At 36.8% G+C, this 13,454-nt stretch overlaps 2 protein-coding genes across 7 annotated transcripts in view; one reads left to right on the top strand and one right to left on the bottom strand.

Annotated features, from left to right (window-relative positions):
• The window catches only part of LOC149661441 (uncharacterized), a 237,789-nt gene that overhangs the window by 58,059 nt on the left and 166,276 nt on the right, over window positions 1-13,454 (bottom strand). For all 6 annotated transcript variants that reach the window (XR_016368912.1, XR_016368913.1, XM_089842961.1 and 3 more), the window contains one exon: window positions 6,476-6,579. Coding sequence is in view for 4 of the 6 variants with exons in the window: in XM_089842961.1 (XP_089699087.1) it covers window positions 6,476-6,579 (104 nt within the window). In the remaining 2 variants the exon portion in view is untranslated. The remainder of the gene's footprint in view (window positions 1-6,475; window positions 6,580-13,454) is intronic.
• LOC149661445 (cell adhesion molecule 4-like) overlaps window positions 1-13,454 on the top strand; it is a 99,589-nt gene that overhangs the window by 62,103 nt on the left and 24,032 nt on the right. The gene's annotated exons all lie outside the window — the stretch shown is intronic.

The raw sequence follows: 13,454 nt of genomic DNA, 5'->3' as shown, positions 1-13,454 counted from the left end.
TAGAGAAACGTATAGGCAAATAAGCTTACACGGACCAACAAATCGACTACAAACGTATCAAAAAAATCTACACGAAGCCGCTGTCTACTCTACAACGCCGTCTCAAAATTTTCCCTATACATACTAGATTTAGGTTGTATTTTTCTATAGTAACGCTATTTTTCAGAAATTCACCGTTAGGAACCGTACCGTACGTATTTCGGAGAGCGTAGGTGGCGGGTATTTTGGAGTGCTTTAGGTTACATAACCTCACGAGGGGATCGGCACTTCATCGCATTTCTTAAAAACTAAATAATTTTGAAAAGGCTGCATTGTGTTTGAAAAAAACCTTCTGCGACTCGGTTTTCAACGACAAAAAACTCATATTGATCAGAAGCGTTTTAAAATTTAAGATGTATTTCGTAGGTTAAATCACACAAAAATATTCTCTTATAATCATCGAGTCTTAAAATAAATTAAAGAAGTAATGGAAAAAATTTCATTTGGAGTGTTGAAGCCCTTGGTTACCCAGAATTCGTATAGCTAGCTTTAAAAGAGGAAGGAAGGGTGGCTCTAGTCTTCCTCGTGCGCGCAGTATTTTGCCGGAGCCTTCTTTATCCCAGGCAGAATCGTATATGGCACGTGCGTGGCCTTTGATTTCCGCGAGTTTTTGAAAGTTTTTTCGTGTTTTTGCAGAACGATATTCGATCAGATGGCGGCCGACGTTCACTCGTGTACGTGTTCCGTCGGGTGAGGTGGTCCCCCCTTTTCTCTCTCTCTTCCCTTTTAACGGAAAAATAAAGTTCGCGTGGAAAAGAGGAAGAAAAGATCCAGAGAAATTCCGAAAGAGAGAGAGAGAGAGAGAGAGAGACGAGACTAAGGCTTACTACACTTTCTAGGAAGCTGAAACATATTCAACTTGATACTCGCCCGAAATCGAAGGACCCCACCATAGCTACGTTTGCTTCTGTCGTCACCCCTGTATTTTGAAGAAAATTACCTACGAAGTTATAATTACACAAATGGACCTTGCAGTCTCGGTATTCAAGTGTGAGAAAAAGTATTGATTACATTAACTTCTCACGTACTAGTTCGATTAAGAATACCTTCGTAATCTAAGAGAGAAAAAACCGTAACGTCTTTGAGAACTTTAGGGTTATTTTCTTTTTTGTATTCCAATATTCAGGAGGAACCCGTCCGCGTGTTGAAAGCTTCTATCGTGAAAACGCATAGTACAAGTTAGAAGAAGGGGAAGATAATATATTGGTGCCAGTAAGAAATAAGAAGGGAGGTCGAAAGTTTAGAGAAACAGTTTCGTGTTCGTCGTAATAGGCTACCCCATGATAGTAATCCAAACTCGATATATCAGCTTCATCAATCTGCCCTATAGCGCAAAACTCCTATGTTTCTCCCCCTGCAGCCAACTAACTTTAAGCCTACAGTTTTTTATATAAGCTTGAACCGTTGAACGATACGTTTCGTTCCGTTCAATCTGGACTTCTTTATAGACACAACACGTAACATATCCCTAATTTAAAGTCGAGTGTTTTTTATCGCAACGTGTTATCAAACGTAACTGGTCTAACCCCAGGCGGGAGAGTGGGTGAATTTACTTCGACTTTATTCTGAGCGGGATTCGAAGGAGAGGTTCAGCCTGGTAGGGTGCTTAAGGGGATGGCATTAGTCTGGAGATGTTGAAATGCTCATACAATGAGTTGGTAGGAAAAGCAGTTGTGTTGATAAGTTGCCTATTATTATTTTATTCAAATATCATCAAATATTTACTGATATTTTCCAACATTTAATATTATTTAAAAATAAATTAACGGTTACTGACATGCCTATATTGTGATACATTTTAGTCATATTCAGATTCAATGAATAAAAAATATTGTTCATCCCAATATAGATTTATATTCTCTTTGATACTACCACATCAATTTAAGAAAAAAAAACGGGGGTTACAAACACGAATATACATTAACATATTTAATTAAAGACACTAAATAATTAATGGAATATTCTTCATTACATTACAGTATATCCTACGATCTTCAAGATTGAATATTCTACTTCGAGGAACTTTCATCGTTCTTTGTAAATTGTTGAGCAAATAAGAATATAGTTTAGTAAATATTAAACCCTTTCATATCGCGCTTGTTTACGCGCAAATGTTGACGAACTCTAGCGCGCGATGAATCGGAATACACGCGTAAAACGAAAGAGAATTTTCTGTTTGAAGTTCAAAGTTCCAAGCATAAAGAACGAAAGAGAGTGCGTGAAAAAGCTATGATAAAAGTTCAAAAAAGAAACTAGAAGACAATCTTATAGTCACGACCCTACGCTAAAGTTATGGCCCGGAGTTGGTTCGTTTGGCATCGCATTTATTGAAGTTGCATCCCTGAGGAAATAATCTTTTCTATTAAAGCTCAGTTTGCGCGGATATAATATTACCATCAGAGCCAAAGCCCGATGAGTTAAGGGAGGGGGAGAGAAAAGGCTTATTTTCTTTACATTTCCCACAAGGGGGGGGGCAACTTCGTGTTGCTAGCAAAGGCTGCGAACCCGCTGACTCGCGGAGGAGAATAAGCCAGTTCTATCCGAACAAACATACGGGTACCATCTCCTAAAACCCCCATTCGACCCTATATGGAAAAAGAGAGTATTTGAATTCATCGTATCATTCCATGAATGCTGATTTCGATAGCCTTGTAATTATTATCGAAGAACCTCAATCACGCACGTCCGTGCTACGTCAAACTAACTTACCATCATAAATAAAGAATTTATGCAATCATAAATATTCTAGGATGAATTAAGCAGATTCGTGCTTGAACCGAATAAATCCCTATCTCGCCTTTTATTCACGCTCTCTCTCTCAAATAAAGAGAGGAAAGCTACGTGTATTCCTTGAAAAAAGTAAAAAAAAAAATAAAAGCGAGGTTCAGCATCGAAATATACACCTCCGATATCTACAAAACAAACCAAATACGGATTTTTCCCCTCCTGAAATGTCGTGAGAAGCGAGAAAAAGAGAAAGGTATATCGGTTTGCCATTAGACGATAACGCGTCAAGCTTCGTATATTCCAAATACCCGAGCGGATCGGGTCGAATTTTGTTTTTTTTTTTTTAGTTTTCTTTTTCCCCCAAAATACGCTAGCTAGTACTTTGTAAATGCGCCTTCGACGCGAGCTTTAGAAATCCAGGTCTTTGATCAATGGGAATTAGAGAGAGTTCAACCCCTATATACTAAGTATTTTTTAAAACATACAGATTTAAAATCGAAAAATCGTGAATAGTTGCAGAAATATATCAACCAGAAGTTAAATATTTTAAATTATAAAATTAAATTAAAATAGCTTCATGGAAGGACTTTCCCATACGAGAATCATGTGAAAATTGGTATTAAGATAATCAAAATTATTTACTTCGGGATAATATGTTTCTGATGAGACTGAAATAAATTAAGTAGATAGATACGAGACCTACCAGACTTACTAACAGTTTTTTAAAAGTTGTAAGCCTAAAAAAAACGCCTTCAAACCGGAAAAATATTTCTTCTCTTAGACCTAACAATTCATAAATCCCAAGACTGTTTATGAAAAAGCAAATGATGTAAAAAAATTCGTGGAGAATTGCATCTGACAACGTGATGTTCCGCTAATGCGTTAGCAAAGATTCGATAAAATGTACGTACTGTTTTTCCCCGGGTTTAAACTCCCATGACATAAGAGGGAATATTTTTTTCCAAGGAAGCCATGATGGGGTAACGATAAAAAAATCTAGAAGTCGAAAATACATCCCTCTTCTGTTATACGGGCATCGCTAAGGCTTAAACAAATACAAAGCTTTAAAAAAAGATATTGAGGGTGTGATATCGTCAGTTGTATCAAATGTAGCGTGAAATCGTCGCAGTTGTACTTATATTGAAAGAGAAAACCAGCCCTTGTTCGAGTGAGAATAAAAATATAGGATTCAATTTCATCGTTTATTTCATAAAAACACAATGTAATATTAGCAGTTTTATTGAAAGTCATGTGTTTTGATTTTTGTTGTCCCCGGGACCAACTTAACAAAAAGCTCAGTGTTTCCCGCGGAGACCAAAGCTGTCCCTCAACACTTCATTTGATAAAAACAGAGTTAACTTTGAAGAGCAGATTCAAGCAATAAAAATAACGCGTTTCGATAGTTTATTGACCTCTGTGATCCCGAGGTCAATACCCAATACTTTTAGCGTCAGCCCTTAACCCCGGGAGCGAAAGCTTTAATTCCATCGACACAAATCGAAGATATGTTAACTCAAGAAAATTAATTTGTATATTATGCCTAGAGTGCATTTAATCTAAATAAAATTTTTAACACTTAATTTCTTTAAAGTCTGCTAGCAAGAATTGTGCGTTGTATTATTAAAACAAATTAAAACTTTCGGTCTACCTGAGGTACCTTCATCGAAATTAAAATATATGTCGCGGCAAGAACAAAGTTAATTTCATCAAAGGCTTAGCAAAATTTCACAACAACAAGATCATAATTTATACAATCCAAGTAAAATTATTCAAGTTTGTTTTACTAACTAACGAACTAACTAATATTATGATAAACATCTTAAAACAACGGAGAGCTCCCACCGCGGAGGCAAACAGTCTGCGTAAATGAATATTATGCAAAGTTTCGAAACCCCGGTTATATCGCTCGGAGTATACACTCTCTTTTGTCTGCTAGGATAGTTTCGTAGACAGTAGTCACCTCTCCCTCTCGAGGGACGAGTATAGCCCCATAGTTTGAGAATTCAAGTCTGAAGAAGTTTGTCAAAATTGGGGCAAAGAAGAAGTCAAATAAAAACACTCGAATAACATCTGGTCCGTCATGTAATCAAAAGGGTTCCAATGCAATTTATACATGGATAAACCCTTACTCAGCGCAGAGAATAAAATGCGGCCAGCCGCAATGAACCATAAATATATGGCACTGTTATCCGACCAAAGAGGGACAGAGAGAGAGAGCGACGAGAAAGAGGCGAGGGAACCTTTTCGAGGATGAAGTATAAGTAAAGGGAACTCGCAGGCCACTTTGGACGCTATTACCGTTACATTTCCCCGATGAATCCTTACAAACGCACTTAAGAAATCCTCTCCGAAATAACTATCCAACTCTTACCCCTCTCTATGCCTAGAAAAGTATAAAAATCTACCGTATTACTTTTTAAATCCGAATAAATCTTTGAGGATTTTTCGCCTTATTGTTTTAAGAAAATATGTTGCAGAAACATTACCAATATTCTTTTAAATTACCGTCTCTACTCCCATACGAAAGGGGCTGTGTATAATATTTTGCCTGATATTACAATTTCACTTACATGATATTCCAGGTGGCCATGAAAGAGTTTAACATTGACAATTATCGCAGTTTGTAACTTTACAGATGGACACTCATTTAGGGATGAGATTATGTGAAAATTTCGCATATGTTTTTTTTACTTCTGCGGTTTAATTCACATTTGTGTATCTTGTTTTCTCTTATTTTTTAAGAAAGAGAGAGACTTTGAGAGAGAAGTCCAAAAACTACAGATAGAAAACGATAGAACAGAGGAAAAAACGGAGTACATACAACCTAAAGCGCCAGGGTCAGCTAGGAGATACGCTACAGGCCCAACTCGAGAGAAGGGCAAGACCAAATCCTGGGCTTTCAAAATAATAAAGCCTAAAGGGCTCCGGGAGTAGAGTAGACTATTCTATAAGAAAGACTGGTACATATGTACTGGTATAAAAAAACGAGAGGCCATAGCCCTCGAAAAATGTTTAGGAGTCTGAGAATAATACGAAACGCGCGATGCGTGTAAAGAGAAAAACCCGAATATCGTTGGTAGGAGAAGGAGGGGTGGCCATCCTTTTCTTACATTGAGTCGATTGAGTTACTAAAGCTGCGCCTATATTTGAACCAAGTTGGCATCTTTCTTGCCCCGAACACAATTTCCTTGAAAGGATTTTAGTCCTCGCAATACAGTCACACGCGACAGAAACGAATTTAGGCCCCTGCAACTCGAGTAACTGGAGCTAGATCGTCTTTGGCAGGAAACTCTGACTATTTTCAAATACATCTTATACTCTGGTGGTATTTCCTTAGTGAAATAGAACCCCCTTAACGTAACGAAACCTACTTTCTTTGATGTACAAAAGGAAAGAGCGAAATATATCACATTTGCGGCATTTGCCAAATATTTCGCGTATATTAAAATTAATGCCTAATTCTGGTGGTACTTCAACGTTCTCCATACATTAATCTCCAGCCTCAACTGTAAACATTTCAAAAATTTATCCCTGGTTTACCTCAAATATTTTCATTAAATAAATAACCTTAATAATTAAATGAATTTCCGCACTTTTCACGTTCATCTACAAACCGTTCGATATTGGTATGTAACTTTAACATCTTGTTTTCAAATTTCTTTCAACAAAAAAAAAAACACTTCAAAATGCATCAAAATTTTCTACTCACGGTTGATTTTCCCCCGAATCCATTGAAACATCTTTTATTTCATTGAAGTGGCATTTTGTCTTCCCGAATTTCGTTAGGGCTCGAATGTACAGGTCAAAGTTCAACTAAAATAAGAAAAAAATGGTTAAAAGGCTAAGGCTTCATTTTCAATTAAAGGAACTCTCAGAAAGTCAAAATAAAGTTTCAGTAATTAAAATCGTGACCTCGAATGATATTTCGTCTTTCTTAATAGTAATTGTATCTTTTTTTTCCTTTTATTACTTTTCTTAATTTAAATGAGGATTTCTAGATCGAATTTTTCAAAAAGGGGTTGAATATAAAGTGACAAGAGAGAACGGAGAAATAATTTCAGCCGCAAAACCGAGACGTCTAGAAATTCAAGAGGTTCAAAGGGTTTCGGGCTCGAAACGATCTCTCTCTCTATAAACTTTGAAGACAAATGACGGTCATTTCAACAACAACTTTTCGCGACTGCAGTTTCTACACAAAAGTAAAGAAAAACGATTTTTCCAAGTCCCTTTTATAAGACTTCCGCACGAAACGACCAAGTACGAATATAGTAGTACTTAACAATGCTACGCTCACTATAGCATTACTCGAAAGGTTTTTGGATTCGCAGTTATTCTTCTTTATAGGTACGATCATAAGGGAAATAATTCTTGACAAAGTTTACTTCTTCACGCGTTCGCAATGACATTTTCAATTTGTCTAGATTTCGAGACGTTATTCGACACGGTATCAACACTTGAAATCATAGTTCTGGGAGAATGGTTTTCCCTTCAAAGATAGACATAAGTTTTACCTAGATCCTTCAGCAGTATATAGGTTATCGTAATTTTCCATGACAATTTACACTCTCTACTTCACATCGACAAACTCTAGTTTATAGCTTTAGTATGGAAGCCTAAACCTGGTGACTTGCTTTACTTATGTGGGGAAAAAAAACTAAACGGTTCTGGACTTCAAAACCTAATTGGAAAATTCATCAAAAATGTAGAGGTTGTATATCAGATCTCAATATATCAGATTATACACAAGAATTTAAAATATTTTAGGATTAAAAAAATTATTCATGGTGAACCTTTCAAAAGGAACACAATACAATTTTCTTTAACATGCTGAAGTTTTTGAAGGGAGTCAAAATTTTATCTTTTGCACCCTCGAATTGCTTGTGGAATTGTATTGACTTCTATACTACCATTTTCTTTTTATCGTGGCCAACTGTGAATAGGAAAAAGAGGAAAATCACTACGCGAAAAAGATGAAGAATATACGGAGTGAGCCCGGAGTGTTGGAAAAGAAGGTATACTCTAGTGTATTGCAACCGTGCTAACTCGCTTATCGATTTGACCCGGAAACGAACCGACTCTTTTTTCTGCACGCGCTTACCTGAGGCCTGTCGATTTGTAAAGGTTAACCATAGATATTTAACTATTTATTTAAAGATTCAATAATTACCTTTAATAGTTATTAAATGTAAACAAACACGACAAATCTCTATAGGTCGAGTACATTTCACTTGTTTCTTTAAGAAAAAAATACACCAGGCTTCCTTCCTTATCTCCGTGAAAAACAAAATATACATATATTTTGTGAGTCAATAACATCGATTTGAAAGTGTCTAATATCGAAAATCAATATGCAAGGATTATCAAAATAAATAAATAAAATGTGGTCTGCATTTAAGTCAGAAATGATTATACGGTGCTGGAGAATGTGGTTTTTTTATTGAAAGTATCGGTCGTGGTTTTCTTAACCTTAATCGCTTTCGTGATAAGTGCCAATTAAAAATATTTCGAAGCACGCCTAACCTAACTATTCTTTCGTTTCGTTAATGTACCAAAAATATTATCATAATAATAAGAAATGAAAGCGCGTGAAACTCGCCTTTAGTTTTCATCATTATTCTCTCCATCTTACAACCCTAAAGTTGTATGAATAATATATTAAATCAAAATATAAGGATCTCAACTCGGGCAACGTATCAATTCGTCACCAAAAAGCCCCTGACAAGAAATAGAGCGTGCAAAATTGACGAGACCGAACCTCTCGTAATACGACGAGGTCGTAGACGAAGAAGGAAGATGTAGAAGCGCTGCTAAAAAATTGATTGCTCTCGACCGAGTTTAACTTTGTCAACAGCTTAAGGTTTGACGGAAAAAGAAGGCGGCCTGGACGGATCGTCGGATCATCGCTAGCGACTTGCCTGTTGAAAACCCGCACGGTTTGAAAAAGGCGCGTAGAAGAATTTTGCGGGAGAGGACTCCTTACTTCCTTAATCCTATTTGAGCAAAAAACGGAGCAGCGCTAAAAGTATTTACGCGGCATTAAAGATCAAACGGCCCTTTTTTTATTTAGTTTCGTTTCGTGAAGGCCTATAGCCTATAGGTCCAGTCTGAACCAGGGACGTTTGAGCTCAACAGCGACGATGGGTTATACATAATGGTTGAGAAGAGGAGAGATGGATTGTTATATATATAAACTATACCTTACGCCGAATAAGTTCATTATTTCCTGGGAAGAAGAAAAGACCATACCGTCCAAAAAGAAAAGAGGTTATCCTTTGATCATAGACGAAAAATATTTCACAGGGTCAGGTACACTCTACTCAAATGATCAATACTAGCGTTTGTTTTTTTCTCTGAGAGCACGTGCCCTTGAACTTTCAGCGACATATTTGATGCGGCACAAACAAGTAGTATTTATAACTCGCTCGTTGTTCTCGCCGCCTTCTGGGCTGCGACAGGAGGGACAAGGCTTAGGAACTTTATTAATTTGCGTGAACTTTTTGGAAAACGTGTATTGTTCTTGAGGAATATTTTTTTAGTCCTAGGTTTAATTCTATCGTATCGAAAAGGGGAAAGCCATCCCTTTGGAAGAAGAAACGGGGCATGAAAAGAAACGGAAATATAAGAAAGAAGAACGTAAAAGATTTTCCTTTATTTTCTTTTTCTTTTCTTCTTCGCCTACGTAGGTTACTTCTTTTTCTATAGCTTGATCTTAATCGGTGGTGAAAGTCGTAGGAGAGAAATCCATTTAGCTTGTTACTGGGGGGAAAAGTTGGATAAAGAGGGGGCTAGCGGGATAAAACGCCATCTTCAAACTGAATACGGTTTTCTAAGCCAATCGATGAAACGGAAAAGATCCCTTATATAGCGAGTCTATTCTACTGTAAGTTGCCCTTCATCTACCCTTTGCACTCTTCCCTTCTCTTCCAAAAATAAAGAAGACTGTTTGAGACTCGGGGTAATAATATTAGAGATATCCATTTTTCTATTGTCAAACGATTTAGAAAACTCGCGAGATCTTTCGCCGAAGAAAAAGCTCTAAGAAGATAGAAAAAAGAAAAAACGGAGATAGGAAAAATACTTTATCTATTATTACATCTCAGAAAATGAGATATTTTTCTCCCCCCTTCACCTATCCCCTGGGATTTCTGACAGTTTAGTCACGTAGGCTGGATTCGGTAAGAATAACTTTTTAGTCGCGAGTGTCTGTAGACTTTGAGGCGTCGGACAAGGCTATTACGGTGTATCTTTCAGAAATTCAGAGTAACTTACACACACCTAATTTATAACCCCTCCCCTGGGGACAAATATACCTAGCATTTAACCTATTTTTCTTCCATCTTTAACTGAATTCCGAGTATACTTAACCTTTGCCCTTTCGAGCCAATTAACCTAGTATTTATATTCGAAGACCTATCAACGAAAATTCAATAAATATATTTTTCTGTTATGACCTCGGGAATACAATTTTTAGCCACATCGTATATTTTTTACCGATTTTCAATATGAGAAAATATAATCAACTTCAGGTGGAGATTATTTGTATTATAAAAGTCGGTTCACAAATTGTTAATTGTGAATTGTGCTAAATTTAACATTGAAACCAATATACTGAGCTTTCAAAAATTAAAAACTATACAAATTAATGCTAGATACTGTTGAAATATCTGCAACTCACGAATAGAAAATGTGGTAAATTGTTCACGGGCAAATGTGGGAAATTTTAAATAAACTTCAACGCGATTGAATGAGAGAAAGTAGACATTTTCGTCTAAAGTTGTTAAAGGAAATTTAGGCTTAACGTGAAGGTGGCAGATTCGAAGATATTATTCTTACTCAAACGGTTTGCGCAGTCCTTTTCGTATTGAATTTTAATTGCCCCTTGATCGATAACTGTTTTCTCTTTCGTACCTAAGGCATTCTCCTCTAATTAACGGGGTTCTAGATAAAACGGAGAGGAAATTCGGGATAAATTCAGCCTTTCAGATCTAAAACCTTCTTCGTCGAACCTTTTCTACGAATCCCTTGAAGGAATTAAGTTCTTATCGAACCCGTTTCGCTTTTGTTAGTCTAAGAATTAGGATTTGAATAAAATCATTTGAAAGAGGAGTCGAGAGAGAGAGGGAGGGAGGGGCAAAAAGGGGGGTCTTTTTCACCCAAGCTATTATTATAAGAGGTCGCTTCATGCAAATTTAGAAACAACATTGTTGGACTATAAAAGTTTCCTTTTCTTCGGATTAAAACTGTTTCCGTCAAGTAGGGGAACAGAAACAAAGAAAATTGGGTGTTTTTTATACGCGAAGTCGATTCAGTTCAGTACCATAAAAATAAAGATTAAATTAAATATTTAATCATTCTACAAAACGTTAAGGTACTAAATTATTTTTTGGAATCGTCTTCCACAAGTTTTGAAAGTCATTTGGGCAGTAATCTAAAAGTTGCCTTTTGACCTTTCCTTCAAAATCCTCCCGTTTATACTCATTGTTAAATTAGAAACCATAATAAATACATTAAGGAAAGTTAAAATTCGTGATTTTTTTTTAATTTTTCATATATAAGTATATTTCAAAAATCAAAACACGTAAAGCAAAAATAATTTTTGACTAAATTGCCATAACCAACCCCTTCGAAATAAAATATTAATTGAGATGTCTTTACTTTTGCCAATAATATTTTCATTCATAATGATATTTTTAATAGTTAGGGCGTGAATGGTCTGCAAATGAGTTTTATCTCTAGTATAATGTTATTTAGAAGATACAAGAAAAAGGAATGGTATATTTTTGGTAAAAGCTATACGTCGTCACGACTAAATAATTGACTAGAGCTAATGAAGATTTTCGCAAATGTAACTATATTCTTCGAGATTAGTTTTATTATTGGCTCACCGTGAGCGTTTAGTCAATTCCTAGAAGACCGAAATGTATTTGTAGCGTGAGTTAGAGCCATCAAATGGATATATAGTCCAGCTCAGCGAAGGGGGTTGAAATTTTTGACCAAGGGGAATGAATAAACGTACCTAGCCCTAAATTCATACACTATTGCTTATACAATAGTACATTAATAAAAATCAAATATTGTTATCGATTTTTCCCACCACTTTTCTTTACCGTTAAGTATACAGTATAGCCTATCATAAGCTAAACAAATAACAGAAGTATATTAACTTAAAGATCTATTGCAAATGACGTAATGACACCATGGAGATAACAATGGTGGATGTATATTTGCTAAGTTCGGCCTTTGCTTTTGGTTCGGTTTATCCTAACATTTCTCTATTAAAATAACGCCACAATGATGGGTTCTTTGGGAACATATAAAGAAAACTAGCTGAGTTGCCCGCCCTACGGGCGGGCTGCCTCAGCTAGTTGCTACTAAAAAGTGAAACTAATTAACAATGAATCGTTCATTGTGCCCTCGCGTAGGGCGCGCGGAGAGGAAGAGAGAAAACGACCCCCAATATCTTGCCCCCAAAAGCCTCAACGTGGAGAGTCAGAGAGAAAACGAATAAAATCGCGAGGGAGAAAAACGTGGAGAGTCAGAGAGAAAACGAATAAAATCGCGAGGGAGAAAAACGCGTCTGTAAAGGGTTTTCATTTAAAGTTAATTAAAAAGTTAATGGAGTTACGGGTGTAAATCGAAATCAGCGATTCACAGGGAAAGGTGTTCTTTCCGGACGAAAATGTTCGAAACCGTCCCTCGATCGTAACGCTGTGAAAAGAAGGTGTTAAAACGCGTTCAGAAAGGAAAAACGTGAAAAAACGCGTCTGTAAAGGGTTTTCATTTAATGTTAATTAAAAGGTTAATTGAGGTACGGGTGTAAATCGAAATGCGCGATTGAGACGGAAAGGCATTCTTTCCGGAGAATAATTTTCGAAACTGTCACGCGATCCTAACGCTGTGAAAAGAAGGTGTGAAAACGCGTTCTGAAAGGCGCGATGAGACGACGACGACGACGACGACGACTGGCTTTTTATTATGTAGATAACCAGCACCTCTGAGAAAAAAATACACCTTTGAAAATCCCTAGTGAGTAATGTAAATATTTATCCGCTAGAGTTGCGTGGCTACAAAATATCAGATCTCAAATGTAATTACAAAAGACTCGAGCAAAGCAAAGTTATTTGAAAGGTTCCGCATTATCTGCAGGTCTACACATCCGGGAAAATAGAAATCCGCCTCTGGCGATAATGACACCGTCTGTACTTTGGCGAAATCAAGCCGTATGGCTTAACTTCTGGGAATTATTAGGCGTCTCTATTATTTTTCTCCACGGACTGATTCTCGGAAAGGTTTCCTTCAGTGTCTGTTTTTCTTACAGTTATAGATTGTGTATTTAGCCTGGCGGAAACGCGGTATACATGCCGAAAAGACGGAGAAATTAATTCACCCCAGATGGTATCAATAACAAATATAATTGTGGAGGGGTGAATAAATAGCTTACAATACCAATCATTCTGAAAAATGAACACAAATAAGACTTTCCTTTAGCCAAGGCTTACCTAAAAATTTTGCGCGTAAGGGTGGTTTGAAGGAGAAAATTGCGTTCCTTTCTCTTGTCAGCTAGGGGTGTGGGAGTTCGAGATCAAGAAAAAGAAGCCCCGGGCTAGAATTTACTTCAAACATTTTAGGGGGAAAATTCGGATGAGAGAGAGAGAGAGAGAGAGAGAGAGAGAGAGAGAGAGAGAGAG

This window comes from Phalangium opilio, unplaced genomic scaffold (genome assembly GCF_054372755.1).
Source record: "Phalangium opilio isolate 3A_F unplaced genomic scaffold, DU_Popi_V2 ptg000070l_1, whole genome shotgun sequence".
In the NCBI taxonomy this organism is placed as follows: domain Eukaryota; kingdom Metazoa; phylum Arthropoda; class Arachnida; order Opiliones; family Phalangiidae; genus Phalangium; species Phalangium opilio.
This window is presented reverse-complemented; position numbering and strand designations above follow the sequence as displayed.